General features: G+C 44.8%; 1 protein-coding gene across 1 annotated transcript in view; it reads right to left on the reverse strand.

Moving 5' to 3' along the window:
* Nucleotides 1-5,804: 5,804 nt before the first annotated feature.
* The window catches only part of KCNH7 (potassium voltage-gated channel subfamily H member 7), a 357,422-nt gene continuing 337,006 nt past the window's right edge, over nt 5,805-26,220 (reverse strand). Inside the window, exons 14-16 of the mRNA XM_066612100.1 lie at nt 23,887-24,055; nt 10,808-10,997; nt 5,805-6,209 (exon numbers count right to left, since the gene is read on the reverse strand). Of these exons, the coding sequence (XP_066468197.1) occupies nt 5,943-6,209; nt 10,808-10,997; nt 23,887-24,055 (626 nt within the window). The 3' untranslated portion in view covers nt 5,805-5,942. The remainder of the gene's footprint in view (nt 6,210-10,807; nt 10,998-23,886; nt 24,056-26,220) is intronic.

Raw genomic sequence — 26,220 nt, forward strand, 5'->3', positions numbered from 1 at the left:
AAGGATTGGGATGTGCTGGGCTAGTGCATGAGGTAGGTCACAAAGTAGTCTTAAATAGCATTTGCATACAGGTACAGCCTAATTATCTGTTGATTTTTCACCGATGGTTTTATCTCTGTGTGATGAGAAAGGCCCTTTCAATTCAAGGAAAAACGTCCCATTTTTAAAACAGCCTCACTTACCATAGTAATGCAGGAGAGCAGGTGGCAGGCAGGCAGACAATCAATTTCTCTCCCTCCACGGGCTTAAGTTCACTCCAAGGCAAGCAACCCCTCCCTTCTCCCTGGAGCATATGACAATGCAAAGAGGTGGTGGTCACCTCCTCTTTGATTGGTTGCCTGCTTCCCGCTCTCCTGCATTACAATGGTAAGTGAGGCTGTTTTTTAAAAGGGACATTTTCCCTTTAATTGAAAGGGTCCTTCTTGATAAATAGATTTCATATAATGTGACTTTGGGCACCTGTGTGGGTTCTGGGAACAGAAGTCCTATGGATGCTGAGACTCAACCTGTATGTTGTGCCTTCTGAATGTTCAAAGCATTTAAAATGTGTTACCTTGTTTATCCTTTCAGTGATTCTGGGCACAATCCTATCCTGCACTGTATCCAGCACAGGATAGGTGCCAGAAGCAGCGCAGCCAGAGGCAAGGGGATAGTTTTCCTCTTACCCCTGGATAAGGGCCATTGGCCCCTATGGGTCTCCTTGGACTTGCGCCACCTCCTGAAGTGGCACAAGTCCAAGTAGAGCGGAGCAGCTTGAAGCTGCTCTGTTCTCCCTGGGAATGGGGGTTGGGATCAGGCATAACTGCCGGCTCCCGCCTCCCACAGCTGGCCCACCTGCCTACCCCCCCTCTGCCCACTGCCTGCTCTCCCCCCCCCCGCTCAAACAACTCACTCCTGCCTCCGCCTACCTTTTGTCCTTGTGCTGCCCCAGGTGGGCCGACACAAGTGTCAAGGAGGAAGCTGGTGCAGAGGCTTATGTAAGCCTCCGCAGGCTGGCACTTCTCAGAGCGCCTGCCCGTCTTCCTCTTGACCCTCCTGGGCTGGCGCAAGCGACTTGCATCGGCCCAAGGGCACGTTTGGACTGCGCCCTCTGTAAAGTAAGCGGTAGAATTCCCATATTGCAGGTGGAGAGCTTAGAGTTGCCTATTACACCCTCAAGTGAGTTGATGGCAGAGGTGAGATTTGAGATGGGGGGGGGAGTGCAGATTTGCAGTTCAATCTTTCAGCCCAATCATATTCAGAGAACTACTGAGTTCAACAGAGCTTTCTCACAAATAAGTATGTATTGTATAAGCTTGCAGCCTTAGCTACCATGCTATGCCATCTCTTTAAATGAAAATGGCTATTAATCAAGGCTATACAGCTGAACATTCAGTATCTAAACTTTTGGGAAAAGTCACTTGACAGCTGTTCAGGATCATGAAGAACCTGCTATGTGTGTAATGTAAAAATACTATGCACATGAATCTTCGCATGACAGATTTATTACAGCATGATTTTATGTAGACTAATATCTACTTCAACCTATGACTGTTTATGGATGACTGAAAGCCTGAGGTTTTTTACTTTGGGGGAAAAAACAGGCCGAGGAAAGGAGTTTCTGCTTTCTTTATTGAGAAACTGCTCAAGCTTTAAGAACTAAAAAAGGTTATTCTGCTATCCAACCTTAACTGCTTGCTTGCTGTATTTTGTGTGTGGGACACACACACACACACACACACACACACACACACACACACACATCTTAAACACTTAGTTGGAGATGAAGGAAGAAGTGATGTATAATTTTTTTAAATTGTTATCCTTGCCAGGCATTAGGGATTGGGGTAAGAGTAAATCAATATGAACAAAGAATGGTCTAAGACTACAATTTTATGCAGACATCTATATCAAACATACTGGGCCTTCCTTATCAGTTCAACTATGTACAATTGGGCTGCATAAATATAATCGGCATCTTTCTGCATGGTGTTCCATATTTATGTGGCTGCTATCCCCTTCTGAATGGCCTTACCAGCCTGTGTGTGAGAGTGGTGAAATTAAAAAAGCAGAGAGGGAGATAAAAGTGGTAGGTTGGGATTGGTGAGCTGGTGACTTCTCACACAGTGGAAGCCCCCCCCCCTCCAATGAACAGGGGCAAAGGTTAGTTATTTATGTGTGTGCATGCCCCTTCTAGTGAGTATTTTGCAGAAGCTGAGGTGGAAAACTGCCACCCTAAAATTCATAATCCCTTGTGGGAAAGACTAGTGTTTTTCCATAAGCCATAATAGTTGAGCATTCTGATGAGCACAGAGGAAGGACTTGATGTAGTCTTCTGTCCTCATTTTACTTTTACAGACTAGTGTATTAATACATCTGAAAAATCAAACATCTTTGTATCCATTTAAAAGTTAACATAGCTTTCAGATCAAACTCAGTTTAATGGATGTAAACAATGTCCTTTTTCCAAGCTCTTTGAGATAAGAACATAAGAGATATCTAGAGTGATTTGCCTTTTTAATCCCAGGTTGTGTTCACACTGTCAGTTTTCATAGGTCAGCCTTTTGTGGTAAAAGTGCACCCTGTATATGTAAAATTGAGATGAATGTTGTGAGATACAAGGGTTGGTTTTCTATTGTTGCAGTTCATACATCCTGAACTTGTTTTCACATGCTGAAGTACACTTATAGGAATAAGTACTGTTAAAAAATGGTAGGAAAATGACACCTGATGCTCCTCCACAGCAATGTTAAAGTGTTGTCTTTAGCTAGTCTATCTTTTGTTGCTCATAGTGGACTTTTTTGAATTTTCATTTATAAAATAAAAATGGAATGAAATTTTCAATAAACCATAGTTTTTTAAAAATTGTACACTCATCATTGTATGTTTTACAAAATTGAAAGACAGATAAGGCAAAGTCAAAGTACAATGGTCGCTTAACGGGTAATTCCTGATATGCTTTTTCTGTTTTCTACTGATGTTAGCTGTGTCAATACAGTCAACCTGCACCTTTGTGCATTTGTGCGAATTGAACTACATGTACTTGGAGCAAAAAAAAAAAAGTTTAAATAGTGTAGGCTGTTCTGTCTGCTGTTTCACTTACTCAGTATGTATCCTGGAGTAAGCCTGAGAAGTTCTTGACAGTACCTCACCTAGGTACTTACCTCACCTAGGCACCAAATGGTGGTTACCGTCAATTGTGAATGCTTTAGGGCCCAATCCTATCTAACTTTCCAGTGCTGATGCAGCCATGTCAATGGGGCGTGTACTGCATCCTGTGATAATTTGTTCCCTTACCTTGGGTTGCACTGCAGTTGCGTTGGCTTCAGAAAGTTGGATAGGATTGGGCCCTTAATCCTAAGGTAAAATGGCAGCAGCAGCACTGACACAACCTACCTGACACAACCTAGCTGAGGTTAGGTCATGACCAGTGCATGTCAACCCACTGGTTGAAAATTCCTCCAAGCTTAACTGAACTAGTAAAATGAACTTGCTTGATTTGCTTGCTTGAACTGTAAAGCTTTGCTTAAATTTAGAAAACAATGAGACCATGTTTAATTAAGCCCAAAGACCATAGTGAAAAAGGTCACTTCTCAAACAAACACAACATGTGAAGCAGTATAATATTTTAATAAAATTAAATCTAGGTATTCACAAAGCATTATGCATATACAGCATGTACTGTATTTAAAATCTACAGAACTTTGATCAATTATTCTAGTAGAGTCAGATTTGGACACAAGTTAAGCATACTTGATTTGTAATAAAGTTTACAATTGTACTTGAAAGTGGATTTACATATATACATATGCACACAGATACATATATGTGTAGATATATACATATATATTACAGATAAAAAGACCACCTGTGCATATATGCATATAGGAACATATATATACATACTCATATATAATCAAATATATTTTTAAAGAGTGCTGCTTTCATACTCCTTTAGCTCTCTGAGGATTCCTTTAACCAGAATTGAGTACTAAATGAAAACTGAACACCTGTTCCATTCAAGTTTTTTTTTTTGGGGGGGGGGGGGAGAGTATTGAATTTAACGGATGGCCATGGTAGTATAAGTGGTTAGAAGAGTGGGGGAGACTCAGGTTAAAATCCTCCCACAGGCAAATATCTCCCTGAGTAAGCTGAAGTCATTTTATCTCTCAGCCTAACCCATCCGTTCCCAAAGTCTCCAGGAGTTTGGGAGCCGCTGGAAGGCTGATGCTGATACCAATGAGTAAAATGAAGCCCGGCACCCCTGGCAGTGGCATGATGGTGGAGATTGCGTCACTGCATTCCCTCCTCCCCACCCTTAAAGGGGTAAATACAGGCTGGGGCGTTGCAGTGCCCCCAGTTTGAGAACCTCTGGCCTAACCTATCTCTCAGGGTTGTATGGATTGGTTGGGGGGGGAACTGCATGCCTCCCTGAGGTCCTTAAATGAAGGATGGGATAGGAATATAACTAATGATGGTGCTGCTTTCGTGTGTGAGTGGACAACATCTGTTTAAAATAAGTGTATGTCCCATACCATGGCTGCTATGGACAGAGACCCCAAGAGAACCTTTACCTTGACACTGGTGCATAGAACACACTGGCCCGTTATAGGGTTCTGAGCTCAAGTAATATTGAAATGGGCTAAAAGGGATGGTGGGATAAGACCGCACCAGTAAACCTCCTGATCCCTGTAATGGATTCAGCCCAGCGTGTGCCTGAGCTCACCTGTGAGCACACAGTAAAGGGGAGGTGAAATAGGACTTTTTCTAAGCTCTACAGTAATCTGTGCAGGCACTGCACCCATGCCAGGATATCATTGCCTGTGTCTGTATCACCCACTGAAGGAATTCAGCTAACATGCAGAAGTTGGATACAGATGGACTCGTAGTTCGTAGTTTTGTGCTCGTAGTTCACTAAGGTTTTAAATATCAGTACTGAAACCCTTTTAAAACCAGCTGACTGGGGGATGGGGGGACGGGGGGAACACAGGATGGGACACGGACAGAACGGGTGGCTAGTAGGTAAGAAGTGAGATCTCAAACCATAACTGTGACTAAAATAAAATACTTTCATTGCACAGCTTGTCACAGTTTGCACTGAACAAAAGGAACAAAGTCTTCCGTATTGTATAGAAATCATATTTATTGCATTTGATTATGTTCAAGGGTCTTGATAGGTCACTGCCTTTTTGTGGGTGGCAGCCATTAGCTATGATGAAGTTTTTGTAAAGAAAAATAAGTTTCTATTGTGCAGCTTAATTTATCAGGTTGGCTTTTTATTTTTAAACTATCATTGTTTATTAATGTAACTTATTCGCTAATACTGTAGTGTTTTACATGAATAACTTCCAAACCAAGAAGACTTAAGCAACTGTAGTCTTTACGAAAATGGAATGGAATGGTTGTATTCAGTGTAAAAAGCTCAGTGCCAGAAGGGTTACTATCATCTGAAAGATAAAGTGGAAAGTTTCACTTGAACTGAAGACTGCTCAAAGAAAGCAAGCCATTTTTGTGTGGATCATCATCTTAATTTTTGAAGGCATATGAGCAATAAAATAGGATTTCATCAAAAACAGTATATGGTAATCTCCATGCAATAGAACTGTAATCTTTTCCAAACATGCAGGTGCTTTAAAAAAATTAAAAAATATAAGGTGCCTTGAGAATGCTGGCAGTTTTATATTTTGGAACATATGATTTCTTTTTTCTTTTGTGTGTATATGTAATTTATATTTATATATATTTATAATTTATGTATATTTATATATTTACATTTTTACTGGTTAACTTTACCTTACAAGCTACAAAGTTAGGAAAATATACAGTACTTTTGCATATAATAGTATATCCTTGTAGCCCCTGAGTCAAGTATAGAGGATTTTAATTTAAAAAAAAATAGAAGGAAAAACAGAAGATCCAGCCATTAAAGCACTTACATTTTAGGTGATGTAAGAGTATAAGGGTTATTTCCCAGGAAGACCAGGATCAGAAACATGCCTATGAAGACCCAAGATTCCTATAGTGCTTGGAGAGGAATCGGGCAAGGATGGGTGTCTAATAGGCTGGAGGTAAGTCTTACAATGTTGTGGGGGTAGGTCTAAAGACTGGTCATGCTCTTGATCCAAAAATGATGCCAGGTTGTCTTCTGAGGCGGTATTCAGATGCACTCCACTTGAGAGAGATTCTTTGGATTTCAGTTTTGACTTTTCAAGGTCTAGGAATTCAGGACACTGGGAAGACAAAAAACAAAGTCACTGTACTCTTTGAATTGACTTCTAATGGAAAGTCATCATACGGAGGTAAGTGGTATATCTGTTCCAAAGTAGCAGGGCTGGCTCACCAATGGGGTAGGGTAGTGAGGCAGCTGCTTCAGGTAGATGATGGAGGAAGATTGCAAGTTGGTAGGGTGGGGCTGCCCTGCTCACATCCCATGCCTGCCTGCCACCTCCCCCATCCACTCACGTAGCCTCGATTGGCCCTGCTGCTCCCTTCCCCATTTATTTCCCAAACTCTGGGGAGATGGAGACAGCAGCTGTTCCTCCTGCCATTCAAAAGCTGTATGACTCCTGGGGCAGTAGGAGCTTTAGCTGCCATTGTCAATAGAAAAAAAGGAAATGGCAGCAGCAATGGCTGCTGCTGGTTGAGAGTGGGCCATCTTTTGGGTCAGCAGGAGCTAGAGCAACCAGCCGCTGACACATCCTCTTCCTGACTGTTCCTCAGAGCCTTCAGGTGGGTTGGGGGAGGGAGGGCAGGCAGACCCACTGCCTTCTGTGTGCCTGGGCTGCCACAGCATATAAGATACAGTGAGTGGGAGATCTAGGGCACATAATAAGAGAGGGCATCTGGGAGAACATCCATCAGAGCTGAGATGCTGTGAAGTGCAGGCAGAATTAATACCGTAGGAAAAAAGTAGGCCCTGAATGGAGGCAACCCCAACACCAGAATAATACAACACCCACCATCTACCACTACCAAGGAAGGAGCGGAGGGTTAAAGCTGGACCCTGCAATTGCCATCTACTCTCTTTAAAATGAAAACAGAGAATCTTACAATTCAAATTGTATAATTTAATTAGGATTAATGCAACTAAAGACTAGAGGAACATTATTATGATAGCAGCCATCTGTGTTATTAATTGTTTTGACCCAGGGGACACCCAAAAGCCAAATCTACTGACAAGCAAGTCCAATTATAGTCAGTGGGGTTCACTCCCAGGTTAAGCGTGGCTAAGACTGCGGCCCGAGAATTTTACTTTTATCCACAGAGAAGTCTTTGGACTGGCTCCTTGACTTATGAACATCTGACTTATGGACATCTGCATTGGTGCTTTTGCACAGGTGCAATACGTGCTATACCAGGCTGGCAAGAGCCAGTTGTTTTGACTTAAGCACAGGCCACTGGAACATACCCTGTACTTGTGTAGGAGACTTAGGGTGCAATCCTATCCTGCACTGGAACAGGCAAGCCAAGAGGCTTGTGCTGTATCCAGTGCCGGATAGGGGCCAGAATCAGCTCAGCCAGAGGCAAGGGGAAACTCTTCTCCTTATCCCTGGGTAAGGCGCCCTGGCCCCAACTGGTCTCCTTGAACTTGTGCCACCTCCTGAGGTGGCGCAAGTCCAAGGAGAGCAGAGCAGCTTCAAGCATAACAGCCAGATCCCAGCCCCACTTCCTGCCTGCCCATCCCTGGGGCCACCTGCCCGCCCACCGTCCCCTGCCCAGGAACGCCTCCCTTCCACCCTCCCCAGAGCCTTACAGCAGCCAAGCTGGGCTGACGCAAGGCTCTCTCCCTCTGTCAGCATGGAGCATTCTGCCAGCCTCCACAGGCCCATGTGCAGCTCAGGATTGCGTTTCATGGGTCCAAATCCTATCCAACTTTCTAGCACAAATGCAGCTGTGCCAACAAGGTGTACCCTGCATCCTGTGGTGGGAGGGTAGTCACAGAGGCCCCCTCCAGGTAAGGGAATGAGAAGAGTGACCTTGAAAGATGGTTTTGTGAGTACAATGGGGGAAAAGCCACTCTACCAACCTGGGCCAGGGCTGTGCTCCCCCCAACCGAAAATAAAGTTCCTGAAAGTGATACTTTCCCCTCTCCTTAATTAATTGTGCTGTTCCAAGAAAGGGGTGTGTCTGGCTCCTGCAGTCCTATGAGGTGTGGGTGAGCCCTTTGTTAATGGATGGCTGTGTTGCAACCCACAGGCAACACCGTCTGTGCCTGAAGTTTGAAAAAAAAGTGCCAAGTTTGATAATGTTATAAACAGTGGTTCTCAAACTTTAGCACTGGGACCCAATTTTTAGAATGAGAATCTGTCAGGACCCACTGGAAGTGATGTCATGACTGTGACATAATCAAGCAGGAAACTTTATAACGATCCTAGACTGCAATCCTATCCACACATACCTAGGAGTAAGCCCCATTGACCAGCATTGTTAAAAGCATATACAGAGTAGCCTGTTAAAAGTACAGATGTATCACATTTCCCCAAATGCAGTCACATACTCTGGTAACATTGAGTCTAATATATTTAAAATATTGAAATGAATGGGGTCCCACCTGAAGTTGGTCCATGACCCACCTAGTACGTCTGTCACCTAGGCCCAGCCCAGGTGGCCTGGAATTCCTCAGGAACAGGGGTCTCCTCAGGGGTAGGGGCCTCCTCGGGAGTAAGACCTAAGCACTGTCAGGACTGGGGTCCCAGGCAAGACACCTCCCTGGGAGTAGGACCTACTGCCTCCTGGGAGCAGCCAGCAGCCGTGGGCTGAAAGGGTGGGGCTGGTCCAGCCCAAGGCTGGCTTCATAAGGAGGCTGGGCAGCCTAGAGAGAGGTCACTCTTCTCCAGTTGGGAGCAGGGTTGAAGGGAAGGCCAGAGGGGGCAGCCACCCTGGCCTTATGCAGATGATCCAGGCCCTGAAGGGAACTTTGCTTACCTTGGCCATGGAGAGAGGGACCAGGGGCTGGGAACTCCCCAATCCTAGGCCCGCCCGGGCACTGGGGGGGTGACAGCAGGAGAGGCGAGGTTGCAGAACCAAGGACCCAGTACCAACTACCTCCATTGTAGGCCAGCTGATCGAGGTGCAAGCCTGGAGGTACTGGGGGCCATCCTGAGGACAGCTAAGCTGACCCCAGACAACAGCACTGCAGCCCTCGGGAACCCATACCCCTGGCTGACAGGCACCAGCCAGAAAGCTCTGCCTCAAACCTCAAGGGGTCGGGAAGGAGTGGGGAATGAGCCTATCGTGCACCGACGCCAGGAGTCTGTGTAAGTCAACGGGGCCTGTGACATAACAGGCCCCATGAATGTCAAGAGTTTGATGCGAGTAAACCGTCTGTGCAAAACAGCTGTGTCTGCCTCCCGTCCTTCTTTCCGCCGACGACTGACTTGCCTCGACCGGGTAAGCTCCCCGCGCTCAATCGCACACCAAGGGGCGGGGTCTCTGCCCGCCATGGACATTACAACGTCCTGACCCACAGTTTGAAAAACACTGTATATACAGTGATCTGATTGGAGTCTAGAGTTCCCAAATCTGGGTCTGCTGAAAAATGCATAATTTTGGTTTTGGTGAACCTTGATGGCTTACCAAAATGGTTTCTGGTTCCCTGAGTCCCTTTACCTGCCCCCCCCCCCGGACTGGATAACCAACCAGCTGGCCAATGCCAATCTCAGCAAGGAGATTCTTTGTTTAAGAGATATATAGCCAAGATGATACACAATCTACAAGGGACACAGGTGACCTTGCCTAGCATGCCAAATCATCCTTTTGTAATAGTGCTGAATTCCAAAAGCACAAAGCCTGCCGCAGGAGGATGTCTTGGCAGTGCTAAATATTGCTAAACATCATTGAAACCTCAGAAGGGGGAGTCAGAAGAGTCCACAACTCCCAAAACGCATCACAAATCTACTAAGGAAGGCGATAACCTAGAGCTGGTTCCTCATGACTGGATTTCCTTATTGGAATGAGTAAATTCATATACCTGTGTAAATGAATGAGTGGAAAACAAAAACAGAAGCACATAGGCTTCACAAATAGTGTCAAGCAAAGCAAACCACTTGCATAGGCCAGAGGTAGGCAAACTTTCAACTTTAGGGATCCTGAACCTTTAACAACTGTGTAGGAGAGAGAATTTCAGCAGGTGCAGCACATCATCTGTGAGATAACAAGCTGCACCTGCACCTGTATCTTCAGGTAAGTAGAAAACCCACCTCCGGTCCCTGGGGATCACGTTGCTGCCTTCCCCTTCCCCCGCAACAACAATGAGACTTATTTCTGAGTAAAGCTGCACAGGATTGGGCTGTAAGGTCCCAAACCTATCTGGAGATTAAGATGCTGGATCTTGTGGTCTGGTGGGGTGAAAGTTGCACCATTGTTGTGTGTGCTGGGGTGGTCAGCACAAATGTCTGGAGGCCCCATGGATGCCACAGTGACTCCCGGACACCCCAGTGGAGCAGGTAAGGTGGGTGTGGGGGTGGACAGCTCAGGGGAGGATAGGACTAGGGATCAGGCTGGGCAGGGGATGGTTAAATAAGATTTTTACTTACCTCTCTCAGGTCACATGGTTGCCACCCCCACCATAGCATACAGCACATGTTCTGTTGGTGGGGATGCATGTTTTGGGCAGGTAGGGGCTGGGGCTGGGCTACAATTCTATGACAGGAAAGACAAAGAAACTGAAAAGTTCTCCCGTGGGTGCTGTGATATAAACCTTAGAGAAGAGTCTGCATGCTCAGATGCATCTGAAGCGAACTGCCCACAAAAGGTCATCGTTAACAGAGGCACAAGAAGACATTTTTTTATACCTGTGGAAACGTTATCCTTGTGCAGGGATGCATACCTGGGAAGGACTGAAGCTTCTGTCTGTTTTAACAGATGCTACAGGTTGAAGACTTTGCACTATTCGAACAGCTGGCCTCTGGTAATCGGCACTTGCAGTCACCATGCTATAGGCAGGTGGGATAAGCGTGGATTGTCTCTGTAGCAGCTGCAGGATGGTCTGAACATCAGCAGTCATTTGGGATTCAAGCCTGGAAAAGTGACAGGGAAAAAAACACTGGCATGAATGACAGAGCTTGACAAGACAGAATCAGTCCTAAAGTACAGTTACTTGATGACGTTGTGAACAGGAATACACAGAAGAGGATGCTTTGTGATATGGTACAGAATCTATTTCAGCCATATATCTATGCAACTGGTTCCCAAACTTAACTGCTGCAGCAATGCTCTTGGAACCCAGAAGTGAGTGGCAATGATGCGAAACGCATCATACAATGACATCACCAGCACTCATTTCTGGGTTCAGAGGCCAAATGTGAGCCTCACAATAGTGGTGTCAGGGAGGGCTGGTGGGCTTTCCTCAGCACAGGGTTTCATGTGCTGCAGCTCTACCTGCTGCGCTGAACCACCTGCTCCTGTTTGGATGCTCAAGCTACGGTTTCACCACCGGGCAGTGCAGGTCCTGCAATGCCTCACCAAGTGCCTTGTGAAGTCTCTGGGTATTTTTAACACACACTTTTGGAATAGCTGACCTAAGCTACAGCATTGCATCCAGGAACAAAGTCATGATTAGAGATTCTCATTTTAAAAATAGATTGTTTTCTAGTGTGAATGTTACCCTGTCTCCAAAGCACTGGTATTCCTGGATGGGGTGGGGGAGCAAAACACTAAGTTTCTTCAGGTACCTGGCCACTGGCGTAAAGCAACCCCTCATCCTCACCTTCAGAGCCAGTCGCGGCTGCAAAAGCTTTTAGTGTTCTGACCCCCCTCCAGGAATGCAAGTGCTCCAAAGAACTTGAAGTCGTAATGTATGTTCTTAGAATGCCTGTTCTTCAGTTGCGTGCCTCCCATAGGCTGACCTGGGGCAAATACCCTGAGCACCAGCCTTTAGGGCCCCGCGGAAGCCTCTCTGAGGTTCCTGACGGGGACAGAAACTGTGCTTCCAGTTTGCCGGAAGCACGGTTTATAGTGCTGGGGAACCTCACAGAGGTTTCCCCGGCATGGGAGGAAGTTGCATGAGGGCTGAAAATCTCACTGATTCTTTTTTTTTTGGGGGGGGGGGGGGGGAATGTTATTGCAGGCAGACTACAGAGAAAATTCACTTGGTGGAACAGGACTGGCTCCCCTTTATTTAATCACTTCTTTTATTTTAATTTAATCATTTATAATTATTTATTTTAGTTTGCTTGATGATGTCACTTCTGGCCATGACATCACTTTCAATGGGTCCTGGACAGATTGCCATTCTAAAAAGTGGGTCCCAGTTTGAGAACTGCTGCAATAAGGTGCTAGTAAGTTGACAGAGAGGGGTGTGTGTGCGTGCGTGTGTGACTCTACAAGTTTTCAAAATCACTAAAATCAGAATTTGGAGGAACAATACCATCATGTTATATATCAATCAATGCGTACTTTCATGCAGAATGCAATGAGACAAACCACATTGAAATATCTGTGTTCTAACAAAAGGTACAGCCAAAAAACCAGTGGGGGCGGGGCAATGGCACATCACCATGCCCACCGCCTGGGGTGTTGCCCCACCCACTGCATGGGGTGATGCGCAGGCCTCCCGCACTGGGTGACGCAAATCCTAGTGACGCCACTTGTTGTGTCCTACGTGGTACCTGTGGAAGGAAGTTCCCATCCCCTCCTATTCACAACAGCCCCCTGAAAGTCCTGAGGATCAGGTATATTTGGGGAAGGCTGCTGGGGGAATGGAAATAATCCCAAACCAAGATGAGAATCCTTATATGAACAGGGCTCTCTTCTTGATGGTTCCCTGACTTTCAGGAGAGACTGTGCGTGTGTGTGTGCGCGCGCGCGCGCAGGGGGAAGTCGAGCCACTCTTCTTGTGGAAACTTCATCCTGCAGATTCTACTAAAGATTAAACCAAAATAATGTCTTTTTCCCAGAGATGGTGTATGACTTTTTATAGCCAAGTACGGATAATCTCCTGTAGTCTTTTTTTCTTTCTCATGTGCCTGTATCAGAATCTAGTAGCCCATGGTACATACAAGAAGAGCTCCAGTACATACTCTTTAGAATACAGCCCAATGTACATACTCACTGGATATACTGTACCAAATATGAAATCTGAGCAGAATGGACAGGAAACTCCTCTGTCCTGCTCCAACTACACATGATCAAATTCTCCAAATTTGCAAAGAATGTGAGAAAATCAAGATTTGCATTCCAGTGTCAAGGCCAAGAAGGGGACAGTATCAGCAAAAGCAGCACTGCAGACAGCCTCTCTCCCTTCCTGCCCTCGATCCACCTTCGTGGGTCCACGCAGACTTGCATCAGCAAAACCACTGGTGCAGGTCTGTGTAGATCCATTACATCAGTGGAAGCTTACCTCTAGGCAAGGGAACAAATGTTCTCTTACCTGGAGAAGACCTTTGGGACTGTCCTCTCCTTTGTGATGTAATGTATACTCTGGTGGCATGGTTGCACTGACTGGGGGGAAGATTAAATAGGATTGGGCTGTTATTCAAGTCCAGGCAGCACATACAGAGTTTTCTGGCTGTTATATTAATATCTTATCCCAAGGATCTTGCCAATATAATTAATACACTCAGAAATGGATACTGACTTGCTAAACTTGCCAGGAGGTCCCAAGAACATGGTACAATGGGCAGCAGTTTGGGTATAAGAACTCCTGTCTGCTCCCAAAGCCATTTTTACTACAGCCAAATCTTTTCCCAGCTGATGTTGATGCTTTCTAATCTGTTTCCTAAGCTTTCTATTGTTAGTCTTGCTCCAGAAAAAAAAGGACTGCTGCTGCTGGACACATTCTTACATATGGCTGCAAGTGATCAAAACGCTAGGGCTCGGATGACATTAACATCCGAAAAGGAAAAGGTGACTTTGGTCCTTATGCAGAATTACATTGTGATGTGTGGCAAAAGCAGCTCTTAGCTGATGCTAGCTAGTCCCAGCTGTTGATAGCAACAACACAGTATGAGTATTATAACTCAAGCCTAACCTGTCCTGGAGCAGGCAAGCTGACAGGCCTGTCCTGCATCTAGAGCAGGGTTGGAGCCAAAAGCAACTCAGCCCGGGGCAAGGAGAATTGCTTTCCTTTGCCTGGGTAACACCACAGCAGCCCCAATGGGACTAGCTGGATCTGTGCCATCTCTGCTCCAGGCTGCCTAGGAACAGGGACAGGAGCCAGGATAAGTGCCAGATCCTGGCCCTGCCCTCCACTCAGTCCCTGCCTGCCCATGGCCTGCCCTCCCACCCCTACCCCGAAACACTTCCTCCTCGCCCTCCCCATGCGCTCCCAGATCTCCCCCAGTCTGACTTGGCTGGTGCGAACTTACCCCTTCCGGTTGGTGCAGAGGCTGGATTGGGCCTCTGTGGGCTGGCACACCTTCATGCGCCGAACTGGCTGACTCCAAAGGAGGCGCAAACATGCTTTATGACATGTTTGTGACACTCCCAGGTTGGCGTAAAGGACTTACACCAGCACAGAGCAATCTCAAGATTGCACTTGTAAGCTCCTAAGTGATTCTGCCACCCCATCTCTGAAGGTAAAAACTGACTCCCTAGTTTGGAAACGGGGGGGGGGGGGGAGCAGAAAAGGTAATGTGGGAGACTCAAATTTGGAATAACAGCATGCCCCTAAGAAACAAACTTTGCCTGTGGCATGAACCACTCCAATATTCTCAAATTCTAGTTAACATTTGAAGGATTTGAATAGCAATACAGCTGAATATCGTGCTAACTTAGCTTTCTTTGAGGCAGTACTCAAAAAGGACTCTATAATTCTATGGTATTATGAATGTGAGTACAGGGGCTGGATTGGACAGTCACACTCACTGCAACAATTTGGGGTACTTTGGTAGTGTTCAGAGCACTTCACATGCTGGAGTCCGCATAATATTTCTTATGTGGTTTATTATTATTCGTCTTGTAGGACAGACAGTGGGTCCTGGGCTGAGACAGGGTGGTTTGCTTAGACACCTAGTAGACCATTGGTAGAAACAAGGTTTGAGATACAGATTTCCTTGTCCACAGTTCTTAGCCATTATGATATAGATCAGACAGGATCAATGTAGAACTGTTTGTATGACAGGCTATCTATATTAATAAATAATAATAATAATAATAATACAGGTATTTATATACCGCCTTTCTTGGTCGTCAGATTTCTCCTCAGACTTTAATTCAAGGCGGTTTACATAGGCAGGCTGTTCTAAATCCCCGTAGGAATTTTTACAATTGAAGAAAGGTTCTATCTTTCAAGAACCACAACATTTCAGATGGATCTTTCTGATCTGGTATCACATTCTGGCCTCCAGTTTCCTCCCACACAAGCTGACAAGCAGCTCCTTGTCTCTCACATGGAGGGCAGCCAAGGCGCTTCTTCGCTCACACCAAAGAGCAGGTGGAATAATTTGGCACGGCTTGTCAGCTGCTTCAAGGTCTCACCATTCACGGTGCCGGTGGCCTCAAACTGGCGACCTTCGGATGTTCAGGCAAACAGAGGCTCTACCCTCTAGACCAGACCTCCTACCCTCATTCTGAGGTCATTCTGAATGAGGTCATTCTGAAGCATCAGGTATTGCTTTAAAATCAAGCTAAAGAAATCACAACAAACCAGGTCCTCAAAGCCATGTGTGTGGTGGGTCAACATAGACCATCCAGGAATGGTTTCAAATGATCACCTGCTGTATTGTGATCACTTCAGAATTCAATGCATGGGGAACCATTCTTCCCAATGCATTTCATTAATGCAACCATCATCAGTTGCTCAGAAATCGAGGGAAGTGAGCATGCTTGTCAGACCAGATGGCAAAATGACAGTTGCCCAGATTTCTCTTAGATCAGAGCCACAATAATGGGGAGTGGTTGCTACATTGCAAATGATCATCAAAATCCACCACAGGGTTATCAGCCAACTGGCAGCAGACAGATTTTGCTGCATGCTTCAGATTACCTGCTGTCTTGTAACATATGTCATCATGCTGCGTTCTTCTTTCGCACTGGAAATTAGGCCACGGCGATTCAAGTTTTATTAGCTCCTAGAATGTGACGGAAGTGGCTTGCCCTTATATTGACTTTAAATTGCTTGTTAAAATGCACAGGGCACAGAAGCACTCACTTACTCATACAGACTGAATTTGTCAATTCAGGATGAAATTACCCATTTGACATGACAAAAGTGATGATAGTAATGGATTCTGGGAAAATGATAGATTAAAAAAAAGGTTACATGCCTGAACAAAGGCCAATTTCCAATTAGATGTGTCTCTGCCTCCTTGCAAGTCTCTTCTGTACCTGCTTGCAAGATCTATGCGACTTGCATATGGACAAGGGTGTGACCAGCAAACTACTTCAAAAGTAGCTGCCTTGGATGCCTACTCAACAGCATCTCTTGTTTAGTGCTTGCTGGGAATTTGGGGGCAACCATGGTCTTTCTTTGTAAGGGGGTAGGATCAGCATTTTAGTGACTGAATTATTTACTGCTTGTCTATTTATGCTGAGCCAATTATTTCAGGCTACATAGATTTTGTGGGATATTGTTTGGAAGTTGATTTCCACTGGGAGTTGTCTCATAAGTCATTTTCAGTTTGTTCTTAATTGCACCAGGTCCTCCAATCACATCCAAGCCACTTCTAAAGCATCTAGACATAAGCAAAGGGGGGAGGGGCATTTGCTCTGAGCTCCATCAGTATTTGTGAGTGTATTTTCGCATGGGAGTGCTTTGATTTTAATTGCATTTTTATTTGCATTTTTAACTTTTAAGATGGTTATCACTCAAAGGCAGAGGCTAATGAGGGATGCTCTTTTTATTTCAGGAAGGCCCAATCCTATCCTTGAAATACGCCAGTGTTTCTCCACATACACAGTGAAATGCAGAGTCAATGTATACCATTTCCTAACAACCCTTCAGGCAGCAGGCAGTGCCAGAATAAAAGGTACATCAATGACTGAGCTGGTGCAGGTAAGCGAAGAGGAACCGCAGAAAATTGCACCTCCTGCCACTTTCTTATGACAGAGCATAGACTATCTTTGGCAGTCAATCACAGCACACCAAACCCAAAATTAAATGCTTTGACAGGGAAACAACATCTCAAATAAGAAGATAAGTGGCATGGGGTTATATCCCTGTGGTCTCTCTAAGGGGAACTTGGTGATTATATTGAAAGGGCACAGAGGTGCACAGAGGAAGCACTTTGTACAATCACTTGACACAATATATATGGCAATAAATTTTATTAATTATTGTCTTCTGTGAATTGCAAGTATTCTGCCCCAGGAGGACTCCATACACAAATACTCATCTAAAACCTCTCCAATAGAGGAAGGACAATTCACATCACATAGGTAAGCAAAGAGAGGAGGGGATTCCAGGCCACAATATATTGATGGTGCATCTTCCCATGTCTGTGTCCTCCCAACCCTCAAGGATTATCACAAGTGTCTCTTTTATCAACTGTGTTGCCTATTTATCCCTTTCTTTTGCAATTTTTGCCACAGGGGGATGAATAGTAGTCCTCCACTGAGTTCCACCTTAGCCCCCCCCAGGAGAGGGAAAGGTAATGTTCCAAGCCACCATCTTCTCGCCCCCAACAGGGGACCACTGCATGTACACACACAGCACAGCTTTCCCTCACAAACACAGAGTATGCATCTCAGCCCAGACAACAGATATCACTGATGCTGTTCTCAAGTTCCTGTTAGCCTCTCAGTGTTTCTCCTTGCTTATACCAAAAAGCTGCATTGTGGGTAATTAGCTGTGTTGGGGTTTCCATAGACAATGCCAGCGTTACCGGAAGGGCTGTGCTGGTGTGGTATTGGCTGGGCTTAGGACTTGACAGATATTGCACCTGCATGGCATCCAAATAGGATTAGACTGTAAGTCTTCTGACTACATTGGCGACTTTCCAGTCACAGGTTGCAGAATCTGTATTTTGTCTGCAGCAAGCAACATTCTGCTGAAATTTCTAAAATGAAAAAGCTAAGTTGTAACATGTGGAGGCAGCATTTCTCAAACTGTGGGTCACGAGCCAATTTCAGGTGGGACCCCATTCATTTCAATATTTTATTTTTAGTATATCAGACTTGATGCTACCATGGTATGTGACTGCGTTTGGGGAAATGTTACAGACCTGTACTTTTGACAAGCTACTATGTATATTCTTTTAACAATGATAGTAGATGGAACTTACTCCTGGGTAAGTGTGGATAGGATTGCAGCCTAGGAGTGCAAAAAATAAAAATAAAAACATTCCTGCTTGATAATGTCACTTCCAGTTATGATATCACTTCTGGTGGGTCTTGACAGATTCTCATTCTAAAAAGTGGGTTCTGGTGCTACTAAATGTGCGAGAACCACTGTGCTAAGGTATCAGCAAGATAATCAGTAAAATCGTCATCAATTATCATTCATCTGTATAGGAAACTTTGTTAAATAATAAATAATATTATTATTATTTATATATCGCTTTTCAACTAAAAGTTCACAAAGCGGTTTACAGAGAAAAATCAAACAACTAATGGCTCCCTGTCCCAAAAGGGCTCACAATCTAAAACGATGCAAAAAGAACACCAGCAGACAGCCACTAGAAAAGACACTGCTCGGGTGAGGTGGGCCAGTTACTCTCCCCCTGCTAAAAAGAGGAGCACCCACTTGAAAAAGTGCCTCTTGCCCAATTAGCAGGGGTAATACTATTTATGGCAGTGGTTCCCAAACTGGTGGGACACGACCCACCAGCCAGAGAAACACCTGTCCTGCTCCTTTCAATCAAAAACAGGAAGTGGCTTTCTATGTCTTTTTTTTTTTTTAACTGTTTGGCAGGCTTGCATCTACAGGGCTCCCCACATCCCTGGAGGCTGGCACTCCCTCAGGTAAGTTGAAAACCCCTCATCCCATCCAGTAGCAGCACAATCCTGGGGACTGCGCTGCTGCCATAGCCCCTCCTATGCACATACTTAACGGTGCTCCCAACTTTTTTGTGGGTGTTTGGGAAGCAATTATCTATAGGCTTCTATGTAAGAAGGACAAGTTTTGGAACTAGGAGCCATTGATTTTCTCTGTATGCTCTGTGACCTTTTTTTTGTTGGAAAGGGGAACATAAATTTGTTCTTAATAATAATAAATTAATAGGCAAATGGTCTATAGACTCAATAATTTTCCTACTTATTGGTTCTGACAGTGTGAGTCTCAATATAATGGTTTATAAGAGGGCAAATGGTTTTACACAGATGGCTTTTTGCCAGTGGCTGAGCAAATCACTACTTAATATAAAATCTATCATATATCTTGCAAACTTCCATAAATGAGGGTAGTTTTCCTTTAAAAGACTCTAGGAACTCAATGCATTTTGACCAGCAAGTTGATTTAAAAAAATTTATGAAATTAGAAGCAGAAAAGATTTTCTAATGTGATTAAAAACTGGAGTTGAATTTACCAATTGATTTTTCTATACTGCGTAGAAGAAACCTGTTTCGATGAATCTGGAGAAAGACAAAAACTTTCACTAAGGTGATTCAAAGATGACAAGGAAACTCAAACCAGGCGTTTTTCCCCCTTAAAAAATCCTTTCTTGGTTGTGAGGCAGATGGCTTCTTAGATGGGAATCTAACAAATTATCAAGTAGTAATATGATGAGATTTGGGGCCTAATCCTACCCAACAACCCGATACTGATGCAGCTCTGCCAGTGGGATGTGTGCTGCATTCTGCAGCGAGGAGGCAGTCACGGACCCCCCCTCAAGGTAGGAGAATGCTTGTTCTCAACCTTGGGGCTGCATCAGTGCTGGAAAGTTAGAACATGAGAAAAGCCCCGCTGGATCAGGCCATAGGCCCATCTAGTCCAGCTTCCTATATCTCACAATGGCCCACCAAATATCTCAGGGAGCATTCAATAGGGAGTTGGATAGGACCGGGTCTTCAAAGTCTGTGTTTCTTTATCTATAAATCTAGTCCATCCCAGAACCGCAATTTTTTGTTTGAAGTGCAATGTTCTTTATACAGGTCTAAATCTCACAAAACTTACAAAAGAGACTTACTAATCTCACAAAAGAGAAATCCTAAATATCTTAATGGGAAGTAAACATTACATCTAAGAAGTAAAAACTGCCTTTTTATAGAGAAAAAAAAGTCTCACTTGATAAGAAGGGTTTTCTGTATTCAGAAAATACAGATACAGCAGACTCTTTAGTCAATCATAAGGTCCAACACATAAATTTGTATATGCAGATAAAAATTAATCACATCTTGATATGACTCCAGAGTGAGTCACTCAGTGCCAAACCTTGGCTGAAGCCCAAACACAACCAAGCAGGCTGACAACAAATTATGATTTGATTGTCAATCCTAGGCTGTCTAAATCGAAGAACTATGGTAGGCACTAGTGAAAGTTTGCAGTGAAAGACCCTCCATTAAGTCATTTCTGCCCAACGCTGCATATATGCAATAGGGTTCAAATGAGTACACTTGTGGGCTGGGCAGAAATGGGTTAAAGATGTTGAGTGATTTCCTTTACATTTTGAGTAAGTGCTTTTTCTCCCTAACAAATGACTCTTCTCCAGAGGATGGAGAATAAGAGCTGCCTCTCTAGTCTTTTTGAAATATTGCTGGCTGGAACATTTGCTGCCCTAGGGATGATTTTTAAAAATAACTTTGGAGACATGACATTATTTGTTTACAGGAAACTGGAATTGTTACAAATGAAATTACTTAATCTAGTTTTAAAGTCAACAAGTTTGCAGAAAACCGGAGACCTGCTAGTGGCCTTACCGTTTTCACTAATCTGGTTCTAAAATTGAAGTGTGAACAAACAAATATGTTCTTTATTGGTAATTAGGGTGGGTTTTGAAAAATGCTTCTGTATTTTTATAGTTATCTATATTCCCTAAGGAACTCAAAATTTTATATAGAATTAGCCAAAATGAATTGGGTTCTACAACTGAGTTTCTGGAGCGTATATATCGTTCTTTTTGTCCTGGCAGGTGATTTTAACAGAAATGGGCAAAGACAATAAAGCAGTAATGGTTACATTGAATCTTGAGGAAGATTATGTGTTCCCCCTCTCCCCCCCCCCAAATCTGAGAGATGATAAAATCAATCCTGTTGGCTGAGTTGATAAGGGCCCTCTTCAGATTTAATCTTCAGTACTTAAATTGAAGATATGGCTATTTTACTTTTCATTTCATTTCTACCTTCGGGGCAAGAGTGATATATTTTGTGTGTTCTATCAAATTTTGCAGATAGTTTTATTGATTTCAAAGTGCTTCATTTTGGCTTTGGCAGTTACCAACTGATTAGGACCAGGTTCATCATTCCAACAGAAAAAAAAACTGACTATGAATACGTCACTTGTAATTGATCACTAAGTTGTACTCACAGGGCATCACAAATGGGATGGTATTGTGATGGAATGCATTAAGGAACAACTTAATGACAATATCCTTGGCCAAGTATTTATTACCAATTTGGATGGCGAATCCCTGCACTTTTTGACTTTATCAGTTCTGCGTCTGACACTCCTCTGAACTGAAATCTGAATGCAATGATACCTACAAAAAAGAAATGATACAAGAATCTACCATCTAACTACAGACTAAATTTGACTAACAGCCCAATTCTTCCTGGTGCTGCAGGCTACAACAGCACTGAAATGGCTGCCGCTGTATCCTGCGAGGCCAAGGAAGCCATTGGAGGTCTCTTCAGAGGAAGGGTACATCCATCCCCTTATCCTGAGTAAAGCCCCAGCCCCTGCAATGGAGCTACCTGAGTTTGCACCAGCTAAATTGCTGGCCTGAGATGGGGCATAGGATCTGGTGGAAGAGACCTCCATTGGTCCCACCCCCCTCCGGGGCTGATCCCTCCCCAATTCTACACTCCCCCTGCCCCAGAATGCCTCCCCACACTGCCTGGAGATTTCCTTATCACCAGTAGTGACCAGGCCTCCCTCTGCAGCACTGACAAGGCAACGCAGTTCTCCCCGCTGGTACCTTCCTTTGGTCCTGGGCTCCCTTTTTTACCCTGAGTCTGGATAAAAATTATCCCCTGCACTCCCTCTCATGGGCCTGCTGTAAAATAGATGTTAATTCTTATTAACATGTGTAGATTTTGTTTTCTTAATACTCTGAATTAGATGTAGAGGCATGACAATATCTCTCCTAATTATGCTGAGAGTCATGTCCCTTAACCAGCAACCACAGCTGATATGTTGTTAGGCACTGAGATGAGCTCAGGGGGTAAAACTGTATGAGTGCATTAGGAAAATGAAGCTTACCCATATGGTGTTTTGACCAAGGAAATTACTGCTTTTCTGACATGGTAAGAATAATTGTCCTTGCAGTTTTAGTGCTTTCCTTTTACCAGGGGGAAAAAATGGGGTTAGAGGAAATACTTCAGGGAATAGACAACTGATTGATCAGAGCACCCCACCTCTTTCCCAATATGATAGACCCAATGTCCTTTAGCTCTTTGAATGTCCAAGACAGTTAAGATCTAATGTAGTGCAGTGTAGTAGCTAAGATAGGTAACTGTCAACCATAAAGTCCTTGCACAAATGCATCCTCTACCACAGGGGTGTCCAAAGTTTTTGGCAGGAGGGCCACATCATCTCTCTGACACTGTGTTGGGGGCCGGGGGAAAAAAGAATTAATTTAAATATAAAATTTAAATACATTTACATAAGTATAAATAAGTGAATATATTAAAGATGAATATATTATATGAATGAATGAAGGCCTTGCAATAGGTCAAAGCCTACAAAAGACCTTGCACAAAGCAAGGCTGGCCTTTCCTTTGCTGCCGCTACTGCATCACAGATGTGAAACACCAAGCAGTGGAGAAAGCCCTTATCCCACAGCTCATGCGATAGGTCAAACAGTCGCCCTCACGCTGAGAGCGGTTGCGTCAGGCCAGTGCAGGCTCCAACAAATCTCCAGAGGGCCAGAGGCTCATTGGAGACTGGGGGTTTCCTGAGGGCTGCATTGAGAGGCCTCGAGGGCCGCATGTGGCCCCAGGGCTGGGGTTTGGGCACCCCTGCTCTACCATAAACAGATCTGAGGGTCACAGGAAAGTACAACCCGCCTTCTGTCTGCAATATACAATATAACCTGTTTGGTATGAGAAACACTTTGAACACTTGAAAGAGGCATATAAAGGCAAAGTATTATCATTGTTACAGTCCAATTCAACTTAACTCTCTGCATTCACTCATTCATTCATTCACATTTTTATACCGACCTTCCTCCAAAGAGCTCAGAGCGGTTTACACAGCTGCTCCTCCCCTCCTTCTTGTCCTCACAACAACCCTGTGAGATAGGTGAGGCTGAGAGAAAGTGACTGGCCCAAGGTCACCCAGGAAGCTTTGTGGCTGAGGGGAGATTTGAACCTGGATCATCCAGGTCTAAGTCCACCCTCCAAACCACTACACCATCCTGGCACTGTGATGCAGCGATGCCAATGCGAAGTTCTGGCATCTAGAAAGCTCCTTGAGTAAAGGAACATTTGTTCCTTAGTCCCAGGTAAGCCAGTGATGGCCTGCTGGGTCTACCTGGACCTAACCCAGCTCTATAGCTGGTGCAGGTCTTCATGGACTCAGGCCAGGATGGGGGTTAGGATGCCGGTGCGTGCTGCTGCCGCTAATACCCGACACCAATTCACTTTTCTCTCTGCCCTTATCGCTGTCCCATTCTTCCCCCTCTCTGCTTTCCTCCAACCCCTTGCGCCAACTTACTGGTCCCAGCAGTCTTCCCTAGTCCACAGGTGTATGGACATGGCTGGTCACTGCTTGTGGTGGCAGCCAGACTGCAGTGAATGGTTTATTGCCTTTTGCAACTGCTGTGGGCCTTATGCTGCCGAATTGAGCATTCCAGAGGCGTGAGGCCCAATTAAAATAAGGCCATTAGTCATTTTTAAATGGTCCACTCTTTCCCTCATGTACTTTTTTTTTACCTGTTGAGTTGGTCTTGAAGTAAATTTAATCTTTGTTCCACTTCTCCATAGTTTAGCTCACTTTCTGTTTCGGAGATGCCCCATGTGACATGAGGTAATGCTGACTGTCTGGATGACTCATGGTGATCACCACTGGGATCTTCCTCCCAGATTCTTCTGTCAGCGATGTCTGTTAAAATGCAAGATCAAAAAGAGTAAGGATCAGTCAAATACAGAAGTACAAAATATTAGATAGTACTATTATATATTATATTATATAGTATTATTATATTGTACTAAGTACTAAGGTAGGTAATATCCACATAGGTTTGTTTGTTTTATGCTCACAGTAATGCCTAACTTTCTCATGAAGGCTACAATCCTGAGTGGAGGACTTGTTGAGGTAGAAGAACTGCTTACAAGGCCGTTTGCCTCTTTTCTCCTCAAAATTGCTTCCCCCAAAGATTTAAAGGGAAAGGAGACTTGTATATTTTCCCCTGAGGGGTAAAAAGCGGGTGTTATGTGGACAGACTCCTTTGGAGTGTGAGGCCATCTGCCTGCCTGCTTGACCCTTGCCCAGCTTGGCTAATAAGAGCTGCACGGGGGGCGGGGGGCTTCTCAAGTGGACAGGGAGGGTGGTCAACTCTTCTTTGATGGAGGGGATGCTACTGCTTGCTTTGAAGTGGGTGATGGTTCGGCCCTTCCTGAAGAAGCCCTCCCTGGACTCCACTGTACTAGACAATTACTGACCAGTCTCTAACTTCCTGTTTCTGGGCAAGGTGATTGAGTGGGTGGTGGCGTCTCAACTCCAGAGGGTCCGGGATGAAGCGGATTATCTTGATCCTTTTCAATCTGGTTTCAGGTTGGGCTTTGGGATGGAAACTGCCTTGGTCACCTTGGTGGATGACCTATGCCGGGGACTGAACAGGGGGAGTACATCCCTGTTGGTCCTGCTGGACCTCTCAGCGGCTTTCGATACCATTGACCATGGTATCCTTCTGGGCCAATTGGCCGAGTTGGGAGTTGGAGGCACTGTTTTGCGGTGGCTCCGCTCCTACTTGGAGGATCGGTCCCAGATGGTGGTGCTGGGGGATGCCTGTTCGACACCCTAGCCCTTGAGGTGCTGGGTGCCACAGGGTTCAATTCTGTCCTCCATGCTGTTTAACATCTACATGAAACCACTGGGAGGGGTCATCTGGGGATTTGGAGTCAGGTGCCATCAATATGCTGATGACATCCAGCTCTTTCTCCCCTTTCCCCCAGATTCCAGGGTGGCAGTTGGGGTCCTGGAGCACTCTCCTGAGGCAGTGGGGATCTGGATGAGAGCTAACAAGCTGAAATTAAGTCCAGTTAAGACAGAGGTTCTCCTGGTTCCGAAATCCTCGATGCAGGTGCTGGAGTATCGGCCTGCACTGAATGGGGTTGCACTTCCCCTGAAAGAGCAGGTTTGCAGCTTGGGGGTCCGCCTGGACTCACAGCTGCTCCTGGATTCTCAGGTGGCAGCTGTGGCCAGGGGGGCCTTTGTTCAGCTTCAGTTGTTGCGCAAGCCGTACTTGCATTGTGCAGACCTGCCATGGTGATCCATGCCATAGGGACATCAAGGTTAGATTATTGTAACACGCTTTATGTGGGGCTGCCCTTGAAGATGGTTCAGAAACTGCAACTAGTGCAGAATGCAGCGGCCCATGTGGTTACTGGCGGTAGGAGGTTTGACTCTGTTGGGCTGCTTCTCCAGTGGCTGCACTGGCTGCCCATTCAATTCAGGGCCCAATTCAAGGTGCTGGTTTTGATCTTTAAAGCCCTATACTGCTCTAAGCCAGGGTATCTTAGAGATTGCCTACTCCCATGCAATCCGGCCTGTTCCCTGATGTAATTGGAGAAGGCCTTTTTACGAGTGCCACTGCCCAAGGAGGTACATGGGGTGGCAGCAAGAAATAGGGCCTTCTCAGTAGTGGCACCAACACTATGGAACTTCGTCCCCCTTGATTTACGAACTGCTCCCTCTTGAAACTTTCTGGCAAGGCCTAAAGGCATTTCTGTTCAGACAAGCCTTCTGAGCTCCTGGCATTTTTTTAAACATTTTTTAACATCTTTTAACCTTTACAAGCTTGGGGCTTTTTTACAAACTGCTGCTGTCTGCTCCTACATCTTTTTATCTGATTGCTGTTTTTAAGAATGTTCTTGTTATTAATGTTTTTATCGTGTTTTAATTCATGTTTTTAACAGTGTTTTTAATGATTATTGTAAGCCTCCTTGCGTCCCTTCAGGGAGAAAGGCAGGGTACAAATGAAGTAAATAAATAAAATAAATAAAAATTATGAGTGTAAAAAGAAGAGCAGAAGAAAATAGGTCAAG

The sequence above is a fragment of the Tiliqua scincoides genome, chromosome 1 (assembly GCF_035046505.1).
Source record: "Tiliqua scincoides isolate rTilSci1 chromosome 1, rTilSci1.hap2, whole genome shotgun sequence".
In the NCBI taxonomy this organism is placed as follows: domain Eukaryota; kingdom Metazoa; phylum Chordata; class Lepidosauria; order Squamata; family Scincidae; genus Tiliqua; species Tiliqua scincoides.